The sequence below is a fragment of the Numida meleagris genome, chromosome 2 (assembly GCF_002078875.1).
Source record: "Numida meleagris isolate 19003 breed g44 Domestic line chromosome 2, NumMel1.0, whole genome shotgun sequence".
NCBI classification, from domain to species: Eukaryota; Metazoa; Chordata; class Aves; order Galliformes; family Numididae; genus Numida; species Numida meleagris.
The window spans coordinates 72,474,755-72,498,810 of NC_034410.1; the positions used below are offsets into that span (position 1 = coordinate 72,474,755).

The 24,056-nt window shown below is 34.6% G+C and overlaps 1 protein-coding gene across 1 annotated transcript in view; it reads left to right on the forward strand.

The window, feature by feature from the left end:
• CDH18 (cadherin 18) overlaps nucleotides 1-24,056 on the forward strand; it is a 537,316-nt gene that overhangs the window by 469,642 nt on the left and 43,618 nt on the right. The window contains exons 8-9 of the mRNA XM_021386987.1: nucleotides 8,720-8,907; nucleotides 15,582-15,835. Coding sequence (XP_021242662.1) covers nucleotides 8,720-8,907; nucleotides 15,582-15,835 — 442 coding nt within the window. The remainder of the gene's footprint in view (nucleotides 1-8,719; nucleotides 8,908-15,581; nucleotides 15,836-24,056) is intronic.

The following is a 24,056-nucleotide window of genomic DNA, read 5'->3' on the forward strand; positions in this document are numbered from 1 at the left end:
TGGTTACAAACATTTATTTTTCCTTACACAGAATTAGTGTACCACAACTTTGACTGTAACATTATTTTTTCACTTCTTTTCAACAAGTGTAATTGAAAGCCATGGTAAAAGAACCTTACCCGTATGTTAGTAACAAGGAATTAAAGCACACATGATCTAAAATCAGCCTATCTTACCATCATGAATTGTTGCAATAATACATGAGTATTGCACTAATAAAAATAACTTCATTGTTTATTTTTCTTCTCCTTTGTTTTTTATGCCATGCTTTTCAGTTAAATTTCTCTTCAATTTCCTTATTAGATAGAAAGCTAAATGACACTTACTGAGGTTTGTTGCATTCAGAACTGAATTCAAGGGAATTACTAACCACATACATCAAGTGTATAAACTTTGGGACAGGCTGAGCCTCAGCTAAACCACTGATTCTCTTTTGGTTAGTTTTCTTTTTTTTCCATTGCCATACTAGTGAGTTATGAATCTGCCTGTAACTGTATGAGTGTTTTACTTCAGTACAAGCTAGGAAGCATGTCTGATTGTTGCTTCTATTACTCGTTTTATTTAGAAACACACTTTACTGTATATATTTAAAAGGTCTATCTTTCTGGCCCTATAGATAAATGTTCATGCATATGGACTAAGATATGCTAGATTTGTCCTTTGTAAATAAACTCTTCAAAAAACTAACTAAAACCTGAAAGAGAAATTATAAATCTATCTGTTTATATGAATTTACTATTTTTGCCTGTACTCAAAATATGGCTGATTTTCTTTCAAAGAAATTGCTAGAAAAAGAACTACAGAGTTCCAAAATGCCAAAAAAACTATGAAGAAGATTATGAAACTTTTCTGCATAAATTTATCAGTGTGATGATTGCAGTTCTGAAATAGAAGTTAATATATGGTAGTAATAATCTCTGAAATAAGATGCATAGCTGAAAAATTCTGTTTGTAAAACAGAGTTGTATGTGTCAGAAGTAGGCAAGGGGTTGTGAATTCATCAGAATCATGAACTGAGTCTTCAAATGCATTTTGCTTTTGAACTACTTATTGCATCTTGTACAATTCTAATTTATTTTCCTTTATCTCCACAAGTTTCCTTTTTTTAGAGAATCTAGTTATACATGAACTAGCTGGCAGACAACACTCTGCATGGGAAGGTCTTTTCAATAATCAGCATCACTCAGTTCTTGTTAGTTTTAGCACTGATGGATCCATTTGGCTGATTGTTGAAGCCACAAATTTTATTGTCATAATTTTACTTCAGTAATCTGTTAATAAATTTTCGTCTACTGATGAAACAGTTTTGTCAAGATTGATTTATATAAGAATTTTCTGTGTACTTTTCTTTTGTTAATTCTCTCTGGTCTTGCTTAGGATGAGTAGATTAGACATGATTTGCTTTGTTTAGGATGAATACATTCTGATTGCATCAAGATCATCACACTAGGCAGATGCTTCCACTGGCATGTTTTGTACGTCAAATGCTAATGACTACAGTCCAGACAGTGTGTAGGAAATCTGCAGTATTATGTCTTGAGCCCAATTTTAGAAGGAAATGACTTCCTGATTTCCCATTTGTAGATTTTCTTCTTTCATACATCTAACTGTTCTTTAGGATACGGCAGAATTTAAATATAACTCATGAAGGAAAGAGTTTTTATAAGGCTTGATTGTTGAAGCTTCGTTGTTTCATTGCAGTGTATAGAAACAATATGAAATTATGTGTATGCAAAATTTGTTTTACCTCCCTTTTTTTACAATGTCATTTTATGACATAGAATCATCGAAACACAGAATCACAGAATCATACAATTTTAGAATCATAGAATGGCGTGGGTTGGAAGGGACCTCAAGGATCATCAGGTTCCAACTCCTCTGCCACAGGCAAGGTTGCCAGCCACTAGATCAAGTACTAGATCAGATTGCCCGAAGTCCCATCCAGCCTGGTCATAAATACCTCCAGGGACGGGGCATCCAACACCTCTCTGGGCAGCCTGTTTCAGCACCTCACCACTCTCTCAGTAAAAAACTTCCCCCTGAAATCTAATGTAAATCTCCCTTTCTTTCGTTTAAAACCATTCCCCTTTGTCCTGTCTCTATCTATCTGTGTAAAAAGTTGTTTTATCTAATGTTTATAAACTCCCTTAAATTATTGGAAGGCTGCAATGAGGTCTTCCCACAGCCTTCTCTTCTCCAGGCTGAACAAATCCAGTTCCTTCAGCCTGTCTTCATCGGAGAGGTGCTTCAGTCCTTGGATCATATCTGTGGTCTTCCTCTGGACCCCCGCCAAAAGCTCCACATCTTTCCTATGCTGAGAGCCCCAGACTTGAACACAGTACTCCAGCTGGGGCCTCACAAGGGCAGAATAGAAGGAGACAATCACCTCCCTCTCTACTTCCCTCTTCTGACGGAACCCAAGATACCATTGGCCTTCCGGGCTGCAAGCGCATTCTGCTGGCTCATGTTAAGTTTTTCATCAACCAAGACCCCTAAGTCCTTCTCAGCAGAGCTACTCCCAATGAGTTCTTCTCCTAGTTTGCATACATATCTGGGATTACCTCAACCCAAGTGCAAATCCTTGCACTTTGCTGTACTGAACCTCATTAGTTTCACAAGGGCCCACCTTTCAAGTTTATCAAGGTCCCTCTGAATGGCGTCCCTTCCTTCTGCTGTATTAACCACTTGGCTGCTGCTGGATGAGATGAGCGGAGCTAAATTTTCTCTGATTTTCTCTTGGCAGTGTTTCTCCTCCAAGCTGTAATTGCTAGGAGTTGTTTAGAGTCAGACTGTCTTTGAGGCCTTGATCCTTTTGTCAGATCTGCTTGAAACTGGATAGCAGTTAAAAATTTATGGAGGGTATTGAATTTAAATGATTACCTAAGCTGTGTGTCTTTAGGAAATATTTAAAACCAATCAAGCAAGCAGACGTCTTGATAACTGGTTTGAGTTCAGTTTGCTGACATCAGATCTTGACTTTTGTAACTTTGATTCATATACCTAATGATCTTGTTTACAGTTCATTGTATTGTTTATCAGATAATGATGAGTCCAGCAATGATTCAATGTCCAGGGAGTGATAGGAAGCATTTAATTTCCTAAACTGTTCTACATTTAAATTTTGTTCACTTAATCAGATTTTTTTTTTTAATGATTAGAGGGTTGCCTTTTTCACATTTCATACTGCAGTGCTTACTGCCTTTGCGACTATTTCCAGTGTACTAAAACTTCTTACAATTGAATAGTCCCAAGTATTGGTAACTGCTGAAGACATGCTTAGGTCTTTTAAAAAGACCTTAAGTCAGAGTAGAAAGTTGATTTGAAGCCAGACTTCCACAAAACACTGATATTTCTGTTCTTCAGAAGGTTTTTTCCTGCTTGTCCTAACTACTGCCCTTTCTTCAAAACTTAGGTTACTAATCTGGAAATTTTATTTCATTCTCATTTTTCTCATTCCTATTTTCCACAAAAGAGCTTTTTATAGTACCATATTTAGATTTTTTTTTCCAGGTGAGTCACAGTCTGGGACATGTTTTTTTTAAGTCATAGTTTATGTGTTTTGTGCAAGAAAGTTTCAAGTCTTGACATTACCAACATTTTTTCCATGCATACATTCCATGTAGTTTAAAGAAATTTAAATGATAAACATTTTGATTTTTTTTTCCAGCTCTAATATTTAGAGAAGAACATTCTTCTTTACTAGAAGTTAAACAAAATCAGGTTCAGAAACAGTTCTTTGTATAAGTAGTATACTTAGGTAGTTTGAGCCTGGTGTGCTTGATCAATCTTCCAGAAGCCCATTCTTAATCTGTCACCGAAAGATTAAGTAGTTTCTATTCACTTCATAGAGAAAAGTATGCATTTGTAGGTTATAGAGAAATACAACTGCCTATATTAATTTCTTTTATGCTTGAAACAGCTTGAAATCAAATGTAGCTTCTTTTTGGTTTGTAAATTAAGTCATTATAAGGAGATTTAAGTGGTAGACTCTCATGAGAAAATCTAACGATTCCTTTTTGCTGTGTTAATATTTAGACATTGTTAATATCTCTGTTAATATTGTAATTTTCTGCAAAAATATATTCTTTCCAAACTTGCTAATCTCAGCTTTATGTAGGACATTTTAGTGTATTACTTAAGAAATCTTAAATAACAGGTGAACTTTGATACTAAAAAAAACCTAGAAATAATTGCTTATAACCTAGAAGTTCTAGCTTTTAAATCTGATAAGATGTGAACAGTAATTCAGTATGGACTTTCAAAAATGTAATGGTATCTACATAAATTAGATTTTTAGTTACTTGCAGAATGAAATAAAGGTAGCAAGATTTTCTTTTGATAAGAATGCTGTTAGGACTATGCTTTAGGTTGCTGTAGAATTCTGGCAACACAGTTCATGCAGAGTGCACATTTTAGGATTTGCTATTAAAATTTAGGATTAGCTATTAAAATTGGATATAGTACATATTTGCATTATAGTCACGTGGCATAATTCTGGTGCTAACAAGTATTTTGCTTCTCCCATATTCTTAAAGCTAGAGAAATAGTTCAGTTAATCATTTTTATAAAATTATCTTTTAACAAGAATTCATGAAACTTGATAACACATTTTTATAAACTTCAAATATAAAAGGAATCTGGAAGAGGTAGAAGTAAGTTTACATCAAAGTCTGGTTAAATATTTGTGGATAATGTATGTTCAGTATAGTGAGCTTTAATGCCAACTATGTGCCACAACTTCCAACAGTAGTATATGGAATCTAGCAGTGCTTTTTATTTCACTTCTTAGGTATTGTATATGAGGGTTTCTATGTACAAGACTGATCATTCAATGCATGTCTTATACATATCAAAATCAAACAAAAACATTTTGAAATAATCTGAAATTGTTTTCATCCCATATGGTTTCTGATGTTTGAGGCAGTAATGGTTTGGAGAGTTAAGCGAATTCTTGCTTGTTTACTGAGTGGAGAAATGGAAGTAGGACTGTGTAATTTTAAGGGATGTTCTTCAGAGCTACCTTAATTTTCATGCTCTTCATGAAGTTAAACTCAAATGAGAATACAATCCAGGCTGTGCTAATGCCAGGAATAAAAAAAGAACCACCACTACCAACAAACAATAAACTTTACTCAAACTGTACCTTGGATAAACAAATAGCAATCAGGCCAAATATTTACTTATTTTTCTGTCAGCGCAATATTACGTTCATCCTCCCTTCCTTTACTAAGGAAAGTAATTCTTACTGTTCCAGAAAACATTACAACCTAGAAAAGTAATTCATATTTATCAAGAAAATAGATTAATAAATACAGTGAATAACATGCTTGTTGAGTTGCTGTATATACTGTCATATTTCTTTTTTGAAGAGATTCAGACAGAGAAATTGTTTTTCTGAGGGTAAAACACAGCATTATAGGTTGCCTGTGGGCTAACTGAAATGGGAAGTAAATAGTCTACAAATCAATAAGTTGTTTCTGTACTGTAATGACAGATAAGCCATATAGTCTATTGAAAGAAAGATGGAGATCCCTTGCTTGTATTTAAAAAATGTGTCAGTTAGCATAGATTAAAGCCTTGTGTAGTGTGACTATCCTTTACAATACATGGAAAGGCAAATAGAATTAATTTCATGAGCCGTGTGGATGCATCTGAGTGAACGCTAACATTAAAACTAAGAACAAAATCAGCCTCTTCAGAATCATTATCTATTAGCCACCAAGCAGACGTCCTAAAGCAACATAGAACATCCCCAAGACTCTTTGAAATTCCTTCTTTATAGAAGCTGCTGGAAGCCTCTGATGCTGGAAGCATGGGAACAATCTGTTCAACACAGGCAGGTTTTATGAAATAGTTTTGATACAGAACAGTATCTGATCCTCAGCACTTTTAATGCCCAGCGAGATTTTAGGAAATGATACAGACTCATAGTTTGTGATAAAGAATCATGAATTCATAGCGTATTCATCCCACAATTCTTTTGTGTTTAGTGCCCTATCAGAATGTACTTCATGCCCAAGAAAATGTTCTGTTATGCCACTGGTCCATTCCTCTAATCTCCAGCAATAAAGTTAACAACTATTTAGTAATTAGAAAGAACATTTCTGATTTCCACCTCTTGTGTAAATTTATTTATTTATTTATCTAACCTTCACGGTGCTGAATCCTAACCTCTTCTGTGTTGTTGTTAGGTAATATTGCTTGTAATTATCAAGTGGCTTACTTCAGTATGACATACTTTCAAGCTGTCTATGTGAAAGAGTGGTTAAATTCTCATTTCTGACCTCATAATCCAGTAGTTTTAATTTTCAACTGTTTTAATTCCATCTTTTTTATTTTTTTTCTTCAAAACATTCCAATTCTACAAATACTGATAGGTAACTATTGAGTAAGTGATTCCAGATACTTATTTTGCTTGAGGGCTTGGAATTTCGGAATGTTTGAAGTTGATATCAGTAACATGATTTTCTGAAACAGATGGCTAACACTTGGGGTGTGATTATAAAACAAAGTGTAGTGTCGTGTGGATATGTTTGAACTAGCTTGACTATTTGGAAGTCCTTAATTAGTTCACCCTATCATATGAGATATAACACTTCAGTTGCTGAAGTGTCTTGACTATGTAACATATTCTTTATGGCCTCACTCTTTTCTTTTTTGGAATGCATTAGTCAGAGATAAAGTGTAAAAAGACAGCATTTCTTTTTTTTTATTTTTATCAATAAGTAAATTCCAAAATGAATCTCATTTCATCGCTATAAATTTTATGTACAAAATAAAGTAACTAGCAGTGTGAAAATGTCACTTGACATCATCTATATGCATGAAACATTGCAGTAGAATTCAGTGCAGTGCATTTATATCAAAATTAGTGAGGATGGCTTTTATATGCCTATCAAAGAACCTGCTGTGCATTTTAATTGAATCAACGACTGAGCAGAATTTTTCTCATTGCATAAGAGTTGCCATTTTCTAATTTGCATGGTAAGTTTTACTTTTTCACTTATTCTGCTGGACATTTCCTGTTTCCGTTGAGATCTACTTGGGTATTTTTGTTTGTATGTTTGTTTGTTTTTGGTAACTTGTTTTTTATTTTCTAAGTAAAACTCCCTTTCTCTTTGGACTAATATTTTGTATACTCATCTATTTTTCTCTCACTACTGTTTGTTTATGTGTATTACTAGTATTAATTACTAATACTTTTACACCAGTATTACAAAAACAATTGACTATCATAAGGTTTAAAGACCACTGAGCAATGAATTAGAGAAATTATTAATAAAATCATCTATTTTCAAATCAGTGCCTGAAATTATTTTAGCAATAACATGCATTCCCTTTGCAGTTGAAACTTCTATAGATTTGTTTCTTCAATTCACTGGTTAATGTTTTTCTTCCATAATGCATATGTAATGATAGAATCACAGAATATCTGAATTCATTTTAAAACTTGCCTTTCTCTTTTTACTGAGGTACATCTGCAGTCATACTAGCTGGTTGAAACCCAGCAAATTGTAACAATGTGTTAGCTTTGTTATTTACAGTATTCTGATCCACTCTCTTGCACCTCAATGTTTTACTATTGCATTCACTATTGCAGAATGCTTTAAGAAGTTAGAAGAAGTTCTAGTGTTTCAGAAGATATGTAGTAACTGAAGTTGACTTTTTGCCTTTTTTTTTTCTATATTGGAGATTGACATGTGATGTAAACTCTGTAGATGGTTGATAGGGTCATAAATGAGAGATGTTTGGAGGTTTTTTTTTGTATGTGCATACCTTCTATTGAAAGTCTATGGTTTCAACATCCCTGCTGTGTTACAGCACTAACATTATTGGAGAAAATGTCTTTAAGCCATCTCACTGGCCTAGTTTCACATGGAAATTGAGTTTTACATAATTGCATCATGCCTGTTTATTACTTTTTTCTCCTTATAGCACCTTTCTGTCCCAGTGGCAACTCTGTACCTGTCATAAAATTTATGCCAAAATGATATTGGCAGTTAAGAAAATTATCATCCAAGAAAATTTATTTTCCATTGATTAACCTAACATAAAAACACTGAAAGTTGTTATGGATGTCTTTTATAGTCACTATTCTGTAGTTCATTTATGTACCCATTATGTTCATTTTCCTTTATTTTGGATACCAAGGGAAAAATGTGTGCAGAGGGGCAATACTGGTAAACAGTAATGGTAAGGTATTAAGAATTTATTACATTTTTCTGTAGAAAAAAAATATGTGTTGATCCAAAGATACTAAGACAGCTGTTCAAATTTCAGGAAAACAAATTGTTAATATAGTATGCAAAGTTTTTCCAGATGAGAAGTGTTCTTGTGTTTACTCCTTTTGTGGTAAATTGCTGAAGATGTATATATTTTGACTACAGAGAAGGTAAACTTTTAAAAATACTGTAAAAATCCTATAAGTAAACTTCAGAGTTAATTTCTGTGGTATGTGATGAGCTGCAAAAAGAGCTGTAAAAGAAACAAATCCTGCATTAGGTCATTTGGATTTTGAGTTAAGGTATCCTATGGAAGATACAGTTTCCATTTGGATTCTTTAGAGAATCTAAATATTTTCATAGGTTTATTTGTCAGCTTCCTGTATGAAGCAATGTTCCATTTTTGTAGACATGCATTAGGCACATAATGGTTCTTTAACTTATTTTGGCTAAGAAATGTCCAAGCTGTTTTTTGTTTGTTTGTTTTTTCCCCTCAGAACATTATCAGCTCTATGTTCCTGAATCAGCTCAGGTTGGATCAGCAGTTGGCAAAATCAAGGCAAATGATGCAGACACTGGCTCAAATGCTGACATGAAGTACACAATTATAAATGGAGACGGTGCTGGGGTGTTCTCCATATCCACTGATAAAGAAACTCGGGAAGGAATTCTTTCCCTGAAGAAGGTAAGCAGCAGACATTAAAAGTTCCCAGTGTATGTCATTAAAAATGTTATATTGAATGTCAAATTAGGCAGGTGCTGTAATTAAAATATTTGTTTTACTGTGTTACCCTATTGAACCATTAACTTCAGCAGTGTAAGCTTATCCACACTGCTTGCTAGAACCCCCTAAACCTTTGCAGAGAAAGCAGGGAGAAAAAAAATCCAGAACAGAAACATTTGTATATTTCATGGGGTTTTTTGTGTTGTTGTTGTTGTTGTTGTTGTTTTTTAACAGTCATCACTAATTTTTGTAAGTGAATTGTTTATTAAAATAATTTTACTGATGTTTTACTCATTAAATTTCCTTGAAAAAAAAAAATTGAAACTTGGCTTTAAGTTACACTGAACTGCATGAAATTTGATACGTAAAGCTTATCTATGGAAATGAATGCATACGTGAGTTTTCATATACTTTTATTACTCGAATTTCTTGGTATCTACTGTGTCAAGTGTTGTGCTTTGTGTAATATAGACACTAACTTACAAAGACTCAAAACTTAACTGGCCTAACCATCACACATTTACCAGTATGTGAATTTCCTACATTTATCCTTGTCTATTTAGAATACTAATCATAAAATGTTCTTGCCATTTAAGTTCATCCTTAACTGATACTGTACACAAACATAATTCCACAGATAATTTCATTTGTGTATTAAATCCTCTGAGATGAGTTCATAGCAAATCTTTCCTCAGGTATTTGCCAACTTATGCTAATATCCTATATATATACTTAAATTTACTTTTATGATAGAACAGAAGGTTGAGTTATTATATTTAATTTTTTTTTTCAAAACATTTCCAACAAGGGGAAATCCTTTCTTGATTATTTTTTTCATTTGATCTAACAGATGTTAATTAGCAATTCTCACGTGGTTTTGTTGTTACTGTTTTAGGCATCGATTATATCCATGTACCCTAAAAAATGGAAGTTAATTTAAATTTGTATTCAGCTCATATGTATTCTGTGCCTGACTGAAGCTAGGGAAAATGAAATCCAGAGCCTCTGAAAGAGAAATTGTGAGAAAAGGGAATCTAAATAAATAAAACCTTTGTAATGAATGTGGGGTTTCTTTTACACCTGAATAGATACATATGCATGTATTTGTAACTGAAGGAAATGTTATTTTCATCATTTGTAATGATTTAAAAATGGTTTCTATCTCTCTCAGAATCATAAAAAGCTTTAATTCATTGTATTTTAGCCTTTCAGCCATAAAAATAAACTCTTGCTATTCTATACCAGTGACATTCATGGTGGCCTATGTGAAGGTAGAGCTATAATCTGTCATTGCTTCCTCAAAAAAAGCACTGTTCTCTGTTTAAAGTTCACTGTGGCTATTGTTCATTGAATACAACAGAGATGCATATTAAGAACATGAAGAAAAAAGGAGGAATCTGCAACAAAACAAAGGAATCCATACATCAAATGTGTAAAATCCCATTTCTTAGTGTTGTTGGCAGACATTTCACTGTGTTTTAGAATACGACAAACGCACATTTCCTGTTATTTTACAGACACGTGACAGTAATTTCAGTCCCTTTCCCATCAAGACAAGAAAGAGTGCATTTTACTTGGTTAATATTTTATCTCAGCTGAACAGAAATTTAGCACTTAACACATCATAAGCTGGTGTGGAATACTTCTATTCTCTCCTCAGAAAAAAACTTAGTATCCCCCTGAAGAGTACAGTACAGAAACGTGATCTCATGTATTTTTTTTTTTTTACTCGCACTTTATATGCAGCTTAATAAGTATTTGTTGATACCATGTACTGTAATTACTGTTCATTTAGATTGTTTTTGAAGTTAAATAAGTTTAATAATTTCTCCAAAACAGGTAATCTCCACTAAGAACAGAACTGATTTTGTTTCATACACCAAATGCCAATGCCAACAGTAGAACAAAGTGATTTGTCCTCTTTCTAATACTTTTCTGGAAGAATGTATGTTAGACACATCAGAAAAGTCAGAAAAAAAGTGTATTATTGTGTCTGTATACCTGAAGTCTTCCTCAAACCATTATAAAGCTTTTCTTGTTTGAGGTTCTAATACAAAAATCAAATTTCTCAGTGCCTCCATGACCTGTATACATGCCTCATTCAGTTCTGTGTATAAGTGGGAGACATGAAGATAACTGAAGAAAATACCACAGCGAAAGCCATAACTTCCCCATATCCTTCAGGGTCAGCACATTCTCCCTTGTTGTGACATCTGGAGAAGAATGCTTGAGGTATACTGATTTCAAATCAGCAAGGATCATTCAGATTTCCCAGGAAAAAAAAGGTCTCAACAACCCGTGTCTCTTTTATATTTGTATGAGAACAGAAACATTTAATAAACAGCTATTCACTTCTCATGAAATTCTGTTGTTCCTTTTTGGAGTCTAGTATTAGGAATGCATATTGCATTCTAATGAACAACATTTCTTTCTAGTTAGTCCTGTGACTATTGAGCAATATTTAGTATTTTCAGTTGTGCTGAAAAATACTGAAAAATAAGAATAATGGCTGAATACATACTGAAGATGTGCAGGTAACAGTCATGTAAATTTCAGGTGACTGAAATTCAAGGCTTCTCTGAGTTTAATGGGGGCAGTTTTACACGTTATGAGTGAATATGTTTACAGTTCACATTTGAGTATTTGTTTCTTTTGGGAAGAGCAAGGGGACAGAAAGACCAGAGCCACATCTGTCAGTGTGGTTATTTGTAGATGAGTCCTTCTGTGAATCTGATGGGGCTGTAGAAATAATTTCTTAGTATATACAAATTATTTTGCATTACTATTTTTATGCCAAAGTTCTTCAATTTTCTTCAAAATTCAAGCTGTCAATGTAAAATAAATGTCAGTTTTAGTACAATGTTTTAAGCAGTAGTCCAACAAAGTAAAATTCTGTGCATTCAAATTGCAAACAGATTTCAGTTGCTGAATATTTTATCAAATATACAATGAAAAATATTTGTGAGTTATTCAAATATGTAGAATCTGGCTTGCTTTGCTTGAAAATTTCCTTACTTCTCAGGAGAAAACAAGCAAAACCAAAAAATGAATACAAATTGGGACCCCTGGTAATAGTATTCTGTAGTGCAGTGTGTCGATCTTGTCTCCAAGATATCTCAAAATGTTGAAAACAGTGTTGTTTGTTTGTTTGTTTGTTTTTACCTCTGTGAATTACTGTGCAGGAGTGTAAGCTCCTTTTTTTTTTTTTTTTTTTTTTTCTCCTACATCCCAGTATATGATTTTTATTTTGGAAAAGTTGTGGAAAGAAGAATAAAGAAAATTCAGAAAAAAAAACTGCTTTGACTATGATTTTATAACCTTAGGCTCCTTGAAATGTCAGCTTTTTCTGATTGTCTGGATTATTCTTGTATTTCTAAATAAAAAGCATTAATATTGTCCAGTTGAATAACTACATGAGAGAAAACAAGACTTTAGGGTCTGTATTGTGCCTCATGTTTTTTTTGAGATAAATTAATGTTTCTGTACAACTTAATCCAAATATTGTCAGTACAAATCTTATTTTTCAAAACCTCCTATTTAAAATTTGCCGTCCTATTTTAAACTTGTTTAATCTTAGAGTATATATGCTACAAAGCAGTGCAAATCATGATTTCATATTTGACCTGTTCATAGCAGTAATACTATATAAATAAATGAATGACATCTAAATTAGAATTACAGAATTTTAGAGTATAAAATTGTATAGATTATATAGAATTGTATTTACTAGTTATATTTCTGTATGAATTGACCTATCAGCAGTTATATTTTTAGCACTGCTTTTCATCACAAAAAATTTATCACACAACAGTAAATTTCCATGCCTTTAATATTTCTATTTGTACACTCAAGAAAGGGAGGTGAGAAAGAAAAACAAAGATGTCTCATACTATTATTATTAAGAGAACAAGTTAAGTTTTCTTCAACACAAAGAAAAGAAATCAAAGAAATGCATGACATATATAAATTCTGACCAGCTATATTTCTTATACATCAACAGTCAAATTTACTATAGATTTTCTCTACAAAATACACACTGACATTGAAAAATCACACATTGAGTTTCTCATAATTCTTGCCTTAAGTATTACTTTTCCACTCTCTAGGGTGATAGGAAATAAGAGTTTATCATTGATCGAAGGCTTGAACACTTCTATTGATTTCTGTTCAGTCAGGCTGTAGGTCCACACAGAACAATATTGATTTTAATGGAATTCTGTCATGCCAGAATTTCTACCTGTGGGGATTCCAGTGTTAGATCACGATCTTGTGTGGTATGGGCTAAAGCATGGTGCAGGAGATGGAAGAGAAGAACATACATTTATTCTGTGTAATATTTTGAGATCTATTTTTCTACTGAGATCTAAATTTCTATTGTATAATACTATTATATGAGTGTGCAAATTATTTTAGTGTTCTGCTGTGTTCTGAAACTGTTTGAAATTTACTGGTAGCACATATCTGTACAAATTATCTGTTTTGCTCAGCACAGCAATATATATCAACTACCTATCCTTCTTTATAAAATGCCTGAGGGCAGAAATTTGTAACCCAGTAGAGTCTGGAGGTGTTTATTATAACGTATGAGCGCTTTTCCTCAGCATTTCAATGCACTCATATAAGTGCATTTAAAATGTAACAATGTGCAGCTTTGAAGTCTGTTCAGTGGCTACCTGGAATGACATATTTTCTTGAGACTGATGATTGACCACTTGGCATGCCTTATATCCTCTTGAGTCTAACTGATTCCTGGAAACTTGCTGAACTTTTTGTAGTTGCAGACAGATACTGATAGAAGTTCAAAAAATTACAACAGGGATTGTTCTTGATACTTGTACATTTAGATAGCTTTGGTCCAAAGTGCCTTGTTTTATGGCAGCTCTCTCAGGCTATACTCCTACTGGCAGTGTCCTCATCATTGCATTTAGTCCCTATGGTCAGTATAGTATAAGTATAGTTCTTCATTTACACATTTATCCTTCTCTGCAAAACCAAAAAAAATGTTGCTTTCTCAGGTTATAAACTATTGTTAAGTAGAGTTTATGCAATACATTGTGTAAAGCAGTTTTTGCTATTTATTATTTGTTTTTTGAGATCAGTTTCTCAAGATGTTTAGTGCATCTAAATGGAACTTGTAATTTTACAGCCATTTCAGTAAGAAACACCAGCAAACAATGTATGGAAAAGGTAATTTCTCACAGTAAGGTCGTGATTGACTGTCCATGAAAAGTAGTAAATTATTTTAGAGATACGAAAGAAAACAGCCCAGAATAGCTGTGGTCCTTTTTGTGTTAAAAACAGACTTAGTTCTGTGTCTATTGATGCAACAATTATTTACATATCCTTTCAGTCACCCCCTTTACATAGCTATCTAACACTGCAAGAGTTGGGAGTTGAGTGTGTGATAGTCTATCCTGTGAGCTAAGGCTGGTTCTAACTACAGTAAAAGATTGCACAATTTACTGTATTGCACAAAAATTGAAGACTATTAGCCAGTTCATGCTCCTGATTTTAATGGTAATTTCAGTGTCACTGTAACAAAATATTGTCCGTAAAGTTTACTGTTTAACAGGATGCAACTGAATCTGCATGCGTGAATTTCATTTTCATGAGCTGCAAGGCTATCATTTTTTTCTTAGTAAGTCTTGTATCTAACTAGAAATACTGCTCCTAAGAAAGGAAGTGCAGTGTGATACATGAGTCAAACCAACTTCTTCCTAGTAGAGATGTAGAATCCCTGGTGGGAATGTATTGATTTTAATACCTTAATTAATATTTTTAAATTTTAATTAATAAAATTAATTAATGATTTTAATAATAAGGGTAAGACTAAAGTGGCAATAGCACTTCTGGTGAATGGTACAGACAGGGATTTGCTTTCTATTGGGTTTTATTTGAACATTAGGCCCTGTAGAAGTCACATCTACAGCTGCAGACTTTCTTCCCATTTATGGCTGTTTAATCCACGTACAGTGAAGCAGTACATAGTAGTAGTAGTAAGACATGCTGAAGAGTGGCCTCTCTTGTTGCTGCTGGTAAAGAATTTAGAAGAAAATGGTCTAGACTATAGGTATACACCATGCATTTGCCTCTCTTTAGAAAAGCACACATGCATGTGTTTAGACTATCCTTACATATTTAAATTTCTGTCTTGTATTATAACTGAGTGTTTTCATTCAAGGAAAGTGTTTTCATTGCTTTTCAGTTAGAGGTTTAAGAGAAGAGATGCCAAAAATAATTATAAAACCAGATTGCTGTCTATTAAACATGTTAAAGGTATGAAATTAATTTCATTTGGAATACTTTTTAAACATATGGCAATGACCACTAAAATTTGAAGAGTGATAAAATCCAGAGACTACATTATCACAGGAGAAGAATCTGACACTCAGTCTCAACCCTGAGTTCTCCCAGAATTGGTACCCTGAACAAAATTCTGTCAGAGAGAAAACCTGAGTCATCCTACACCATGTATAACCTTTTACTTACAATGTATGTCAGTGACTGTCAAAATATCACAGAATGTTGTCCCTTCCCAGTATCGTGCTATTAAACTAAACTGAAAAGATATAGCTAGCTACCAGGCTAAACTGAAGCACAGAATGATAATGATAAATATTTTTTTCTGCCAACAGCCATTAAACTATGAAAAAAAGAAATCCTATACACTTAATATAGAAGGAGCAAATACTCATCTTGATTTCCGCTTTTCGCACTTGGGGCCATTCAAAGATGTAACGATGCTGAAGATCATAGTTGGCGACGTGGATGAGCCTCCACTCTTCACTATGCCTTCCTATGTCATGGAAGTTTATGAAAATGCGAAGATCGGGACAGCTGTTGGCACTGTAACGGCTCAAGATCCTGACACTGCCAGCAGTTTAGTGAGGTATAGTAAGTTCAAGTTATACTGGATTGGATTCCACCTGCTAAATGTTTAATGACACCTAGGACATATGAAACAGTGCATTTTATTTTAATACACACAAGGAAAAAATATGTTGGAATCATAGTGTTATGATCTGCCTACATGGATTAGATTTAATAAAGTAAACTCAACTTTTGTTGCTTTACATAAAATTATCAATTAGCCATCAATCTATTAAAATCTACTAAACATATGTCAAGCTATCTAATTTCAAGATCTGGTGCAAGTAAAAGTGCTGAGAAGTAAGCTCTTATCAGATATATCATTTGAAAACTAAACAAACATATTAGGAAGGCAAGATTTTGATAGCCTCTTAATGAAAATTATTCTTAATAATCTCATCAAATTATTCTTAATAATTTTAATAATCTCATGAAGGAAAAAGAAAAAAAAAAAGGAAAAATTCTGTGTTGTTGCCTTGGTTGAAATAGTTCATATAGCAACAGAAATGGGTTGGAAATAAGTCATGATCTGAACTGAGGAACTGAAATCAAACTGGAAATACCCCCACAGCAAGCTTGAAAAAGCATTTATGCCAAAAATATGCATATGGATGATAATCTGGCTTCTTCTAAATTTAAGAACATCTGGATTTAACCTTGACTGCCCTGGAAATAAGGTTTGAATTCATTACTGGTTTAGAAGAAAGCTTTCAGTAACGTGATTTCACCTGTAATAGGATTTAATAACATATTTTACTCACTTTATTTGCAGTATAAGTTACTTTCTAAACTGACATACAATGTGAGAATTTTGTGGAACTATGCAGAAGTATTTGTCTTGAAGGTGATACTGTATTTGTAATGTTTCAGAAAAAAAATTAATGAGTATTTATTTGAGATTACTTCTTTTTGTGACAAAATAGTATAGCCTTTGTGGAAATCATATGAGAATATACTTGGAAGATAGTATTTCAGAAGCTAATTGGGCATGTTAGTCTCCTGACTGAGCTGAAATCTGCTGGATATGTGTGATAGTTTTGATAGGATGAAACAGCTTTTGCAGAACAACGAAATAATCAGGTTTTTGTGGTTCTCTTGTGTGAATTGTTTGAAGATTCAAAATGTTTAGTGTCAGAAAATCAATATATACAATTTCTTAGTGGCAAGTTATTGCCTTTGAAAAATCAACACTCTATTATTTATGTCCAAATCATAACACAAATTAGAAGATACCACTAAAAACAACTCCTAAGTGCCAGTAGTTTTAATATATATATAATTCTGAAACAGCAGCTAACACTGCCAGACTAGCAGTTGTGGTAGACTGGAAGTAGAAAGGACAAGTGCAGGTTTGACTAGTTCTACTATAATTCAGCCATCTGTGGCCATTGAAATTTTTGTCTAGAAAACTATAAGACAGTAATGGTGACAGAAAAGTTTCAGCAGTTTGCATGATGGCTGGGAAGGGCAGAAATAGATTTTTTTTTTTTTTTTTTTGGTGAAACAGGAAGTAATTTGTAGGAAGAGGGACTGGAATTTCCAAATATTTTACTTTTGGTGTTGGTCTTTTATTTTCCCAAACAGGAATTTGTAACCAATGATTGAGGCCAGAACACTAAGTATCCATATTATTCAAATAAATTAGTTGAACATTTTTCCTGTTTTCTGCTCATTTTTTGTGCCTTTTCTTCCATCTCTTTCTGTTGAATTGGGAAAATTATGAAGTGCTAGCAGAATGTACTGAATTGTTTGCTTCTGAAAGGAACCAGCCTTCAGTTACATGTCAGAGGAGTTCTGCCAGTCCTTAGCAGCTCAAATATCTGTAGTGTGTAATAATGTGACATGTTACCAGCCCTGGGCCAGGCGGAGTGGCTGGGCTGTACTGGTGCTTGGCTGGAGGCAGGTCCTGAAGGAGGGCCCTGAGGAGGTGGTTTTTCCCAAAAGTGCCCTTATGTCCAGTGCTGTTTGCAGGAGTCTCCTTCACTGTTCAACTAAACCCCAGCGATTCTGAAAGATCATGTTTTTCCCTTACACCTGCACAGTTCCAAGTTCATTTAAAAAGAAAAAAAAAAGTCGTAATAGAAATAAAAGACAGAAAGATTCAATATGAGAAAGCACAGATCACATAGTCTCCACAGCAGATAGCTACAGAGTGAGACTTGAACAGCTGATCTGCATGGAGTAATGTTTCCTCAGCCAAGTGAATTGGATGCGTTTTCAAATGCTGTAAGTCTACAGGAAAGCTACAGAGCAGCAATTTGCTTCACAGTTTTTCCTAATCCACTTCTGCGTCCTTTCTACTTTGTAAGGGTGCTCACTTCTATGTGTGAGACTGATAAAGCATTACACACATAGTTGCAGCCATACCATTTCTCTATTGTCCATCTTCTAGAAGAGATATGGTGCAGTGATTCATTCACTCCCCAATTAGCTATCACTTTATTTTGGTGGCTGGAATGATTCTAATAACTAGAATAATGGTGAGGGGAGTAGTTACAGAAATTAACAATGCTGAAGGGAAATCCTTTTAAAATTTAATTACTGAAGCTAAAACAAAACAAAACAAAAATACTGACTTCTGTTGTTATCAGTGGTAAAGACTCAGAAGACTTCTTTTCTCATTTTCTCACTGCAATTTCATCCAAGTAATTTCAGCTTGCTCCTGAACCAAGTCATCTCAGAGGGCACTGACTTGGTGCCAGTCCTTGTACGACTGTTTAACTTTTTCAATCCTAGCAAAAGAACCTCTGTAATAACAACCGTAGCTATTATTGGTTTGTTTTATTCAAACATTATCTGATTGGCAATTTGGCAGTTTTAAAGGATTTTTCTTTTTAAGTGATTTTTTTTTTGCATAAATAGAAATGAAACTTTTTTGAAGTGCTGTATTTTGAAATATAAGATTATTATTCTATCAAAATATCAAAACTAAACATAGTCATAGACAACACAAGAAAGATAAAGAAACTTCATCATATATTAATTTTAACTATTTGTGAATGGTTTGGAAGATAACTGTGTGCTTAAAAATTTGTCTTCTAAATCAATAGAAAATATCCTAAATTGTAATTTATTCAAAGGGATTACAGGATCATTACATTTGAGTCAGGTAGTCTACTTCTGTACCAAAATATTTTATTGCTATTAAATATCAGAGTTATGTCTTATAAAATATCTGATGTGCAAACAAGTCTTGAAACTTGCCAGTACAACATGAAAGAATGGATAAAGATTAAATTCACTTACTGTCATTTTATTTTAATATATCATTCATTTTAAATCTCTCCGCACTTAGATATCTTTTTTTCTTCCTGAACCCATACACAGAAGAATTCTGTTGAGATTAGAGGTGAAAAAGCTTTTAATTGGCAGGGTGCATATGTGCAATGGGAGCAGCCCTAGGCTGCTAATACTGCCTCAGGGCTGCAGTTGTGCCTTTAGAAACCCTGCCATCTTTCTATAGGTGATATTTAGATAGTGAGTCTGTCTAGCCACAGTGCATGCACAACATTCCTTGGAGCTTTCTGATTGCATCTGCTCTATTTTCAGTGGAATGATTTTCAGAAAGATAACATTGCTGCTATTCCCCAAGCCCCCTCCGAGTTAATGGGTTGGAAAAGAGCAAAGGCATAGTTTCAAGACTACAAAACTTTCTTGAACTCTGATATAACACTGAAAATATTTGTATGACATGGACAGATTCTCTCATATTAACTTTATCCCAAGCTGATATTATCTTAAAAGGAGCTGAGCGCCTTCTTTAACATTGATTACATCCTAGTAAGTGTAATATGTGAGAAGAAAAATCATACTATTACAGAAGCACTGTACTAGGTCTTGTTATATTAATGCATTGAAATTCAAATCATTTTCATGTTGGACCCTGGCCACTTCGTAATCTTACCCTGTTATAATGAATTTTATTAGCAAGGACTGAAATTGATTAGCTATAGGAAACTGGAGTAATCTTACTGACTTCCTAATGTCACTCAAAAATTAACTTTCTTCTCTGTGCTCTTGTCACTGCTGCTTAAAAGAGAAGTAATAGGGCAGGAAAAATAAAAATAAAAAAAGAAACATAAAGTTACACATGGTTTTCTTTTTGTTGAAAACCATTTTGTTACTTCCAGGAAATGCAGAACTAGCCAACTGATAATGAAACAAAAAAAAAGAAAGCACTGAACAAAAATAACCCACACAAATTCAGAACAGGACTTTTAGTTTTTGTGAATGTCAGACTTCATTTTGTGGTAAGAGTAGAAGAAAGGCATAAAGATGTTGCAGAGGATTCTGTTTACATTGTATTTTTCTGATGTGAAGTTTATATTACTGGGTGTAGGATAAAACGTGAAATTCTGATTCAGCCATTCACCCAAATTTTGATTGTACAATATTGTCATGTTTAGTGGAGGGAGATGCTCTCTCAGCCATGTGATGGGAATGGGGACACGGAAAATGAAAATTATATTTTTCAATTTATTTTTCTCCTGTCCTATGAGATCAGTATCAGTTTCTATGCCATTCCTTTACTGTCACTAGGAAGAGAGAATAAGACCCATCTCCTAGTGGAAAATATAAGAATCCTCTTAATCTTTTTGTATTTGTGTGTCTTACTTGTCTTTTGGATATCCTGTAAGTTGAATAAGGTCAGTTTGCTGTTTTATATCTTGTGCATAGGACGCTTTGTTAGCTATTCTTAAGGCAGCTTGCTGCGATCAGTGTCATTGTGTACAGTGACCATCCCTCCCTTGCATGCCCAAAAGGGAAGCATCACCCCAGATCTTGCTATCCCTGGGCTTGTGGAGGGAGGCTCCTCTTTGCTCAAGCCCTCAAAGCATGATACTGTCACAACCCTGTGACCAACACCTACAGAGACACTATAGTATCTTTCCAGAGAATGTGAATGCCTCGCAGCTAGCAGAAGGAGCTGTGACCTCCTCTGTCTCACCTCCCTCTTCACTCATTTGCTTTCTGTATTCCTTCAGTATTATTCTTCCTCAAGAGCACCTGTAAATCAAAATAGAAAAAGAACTTTCTTTTATGAACAGCTGGAGCCAGGGTGGAATTTTTCTCCAATTTCTTCTCTGATTCTCTATCTGTCTTCACAGGGAGCAACCATTTTAAAACATTTCTTCACAGTGTTGATACTGGAGATCTGTTGCTGACTTTCCCTGAGGCCTCAATTTATTTTTGATTCTTGTCAAGCTGCATGTCCCAGGCCTCCCACTTTCCCATGAAATGGTGCTGCTGCCATCCCCAAAATGAATTTGCCTAACAAAAATGTCCACCTCTCTGTGCAGGAGCTGGTAAGCTATTCTGACAGCTTCTTTCTGGGAAGCATCCAGTTGAGGATGGTGGTCAACATCTCACAGCAACCAGAACCACCTCCATCCCTTACTTAAATCTGTGATAGAAAAACTGACAGAACATCCTTATACTGTGGCTGTGAGAGCCTGATTTTTCGTTCCAAGACATCATCATTTTTGGTTGTTTATTTGTTTTAAGTATAATTTCCACTGGATTCAGAGTGCCTACAATATTTAAAAGTCTTTTATGGATTTAGGAGTTGGCATTTATAGCTGAATAATCTTTGTAATGAAGACTTTTAATAGGGCCATTCACCTCCTATATGTATAAATCTATTGATCTTATTTTTATTTGGTTTGCTCTTTATCATGAACCAGGAACTATATGCATATATATATGAAAGTAGAATGCCATTATTTAGCTGGTAAACCTTTGGGATCAAAAAGTGATTCTCATGTGAAACTGACGGCACTTTATTTCTTGGCAACATTGGAATCTGAATGTTAATCTCTCTGAATAAAAATAAACTGTGATGTAACAGTTCTACCATCAACACATCTATTAAAAATGGAGTTGGACAGTTGAAATCCTCTGAAGACATTCATAAAGTCAGGAAAAGAAGAAAAACTTTTATCTTGATTTGACTTCTGAATTATGCCTCTGAGAGTGTGGGATGCTCTTAGCCTACATTTACTGGCACAATTAGCTAGGAAAGATGATCAGTGGTTTTAGCACATGTAGACAAAATTGTCAGCTAGAAAAGATGGGAGTACAGAAATGTCTCATTTCCTTCAAGTGAACAGCATTCCTGGTTTCCAGTGTCCAAGGTGAGCAGTGTGCCAGCAGTGCTCAGGCAATGGGAACAGGAGCAGCAGCAGGGAGCCAACTTCTGCATGAAATGCAAACCAGCAGCAGCTGCTGCTCGGAGGCTTGGCTGGGAGGGAGGCTGCAATTTACAGCTCCCCCGCACCTCCTGGGACCTGCTACCTCACCTTCCTGGGACGAAGAGAAGGAAGGCTCTGTCACATCTGCCAAGCACAGATTTTGATACAAGAGGTGAGCTGGGAGTGTTGGGCAGGAGATGTCAAGGTATTGCTGATCAGCTGGCAGCCAGCACTGGAGCTAACTCAGGGGGAACAGCATATCCTACAAGCACTCTGAGAGGAGCAGTATTCTCTTCAAAGTTGTGCTATGCCTATCTGAAACAAGTGAAGAAATGGTAAACAGAGAGATCATCTTTTCCAAGCTCTCTTCAAATGTATTTCTTTTTCACAACTGGGAAGCACAGCTGAAGGTGCTGCAGAGATCTGGAACTTCTAATGTCTCCTTAATATACCAGACATGCTGCAGGGAGAAAATTGGTTACCTGCTGTTTTGGCAGACAACTACTGTGTCACACTTCCCAGTTGCTTTTCTCTCCTGGAGAAGTTTGTTTGAACTATGGGGAAACAGACTGTTCCTGGAAGGGAGGCAGTGTGGTACAAGACAAGTGGGGCAACAGACTGCCTTCCCACCACCTCATTTGTTTTCAAGGCTCACCAGCAGTGCTGCTGCCTTGAGGGAGGCGGAAGATGAAGGGCATGCACCAGAGTTAAGGTCCACCATAGGACACTTGCTGCAGCTTTCCAGCTAGCCAAACCCAGAGAGCTGCAGCCAATAAATTTCCTTGCTTTTTTTCCTGGTGTACTTCCCATACACTGTGTAGTTGTTCCTCACACATTTTTTTTTTCTGTTGTTGTTGTTGTTTGTTTTATTTTTAGATTCTCCATCCTTTGAATCTGGCTATCTTTCTTCTGAGAGATTATTCACTAAAATTTTTAACCAACCCAACAGACTTCCTTTTAATAGTATTTGATTTCTCTTAGTGTTTAGATGGCATGACTGATCAGTTCGGCCAGCATTCCCACTAACTTTTGTAAGTGGTTCTTTGTAACCAGTTTCTGTTGTTACTAGAGAGCTGACTATTAGATATATCTAGATATACAAGCCCAAAGAAGTGTTATGAACTACAAATCCAAGCCTGCCTGAAATGTGGTTTTGGAAGTTAATTAGAACTAAGAGTTTTGTAGATGAGGTAGAAATTTCTGAAGGAGTTCTTGTTTTCTCTTGCTAAATATAATAATAAATAATAATAGTGTAATGAAGGAATGTCTTGAAGACTTCTTCAATGACAAAAAAAACAACAATAACAAAAGACAAGTCAAAAGCTCAAAACACTATTTAAAATCTCAAATTCAGGGCTTAGCTATAAAACCTAATAACTGGAAGGAGAGAGACTGGAACTGTAACAGACGTATTTGTCAATTGCCAAACTGATTTTAATGTTATTTCAGAACTGAATAATTTAGTTAGATTATGAAAATACTTAGGAGTTTTAACTTCATAAATCCTTCTAAAAGGTTCAGCAATAGTTATTAAACCTTTCTAGCATCTTTTAGAACCTTCTTCATGTTCAAGCATTCTCTGTGCTATTAGAACCCAACTACTTTAAAATGCAAACTGCTTTATACGTGAAGAGCGCCTAGGGCTCATCTTGCATATAAATTTCTCTTTATTTTCTAATTCATGAAAACACTTTTGGTTAAAAAAAAAAAAAAAAGCAAAACAACAACAAAAAAAGTGGGACTATCTGAATCACTGCTTCACTAAAAGCCAGGAAACGAGATGTGAAGTCACAGGAGCTGGGGGTTTGGTCAGAAGTAGGAATAAACAGGCTGCCTTTCCATTCAGTGACTCCACCTAAAAAAAAAAAAGTGATACATGTTGAATTTCCCAGTGCCTGTAGTTTTGATATTTAATTTTCTTCGGACGCTCTTTGGGAACTGTGACTAATAGGTTTTCTGTGTTCATAATCCTTTTAAATGTAATTTCTTAAAGAGTGTTTTCTGTTGCTGGTCTGGAAGTAAGCAGTTTATTGACAGCTGTTTATCTGA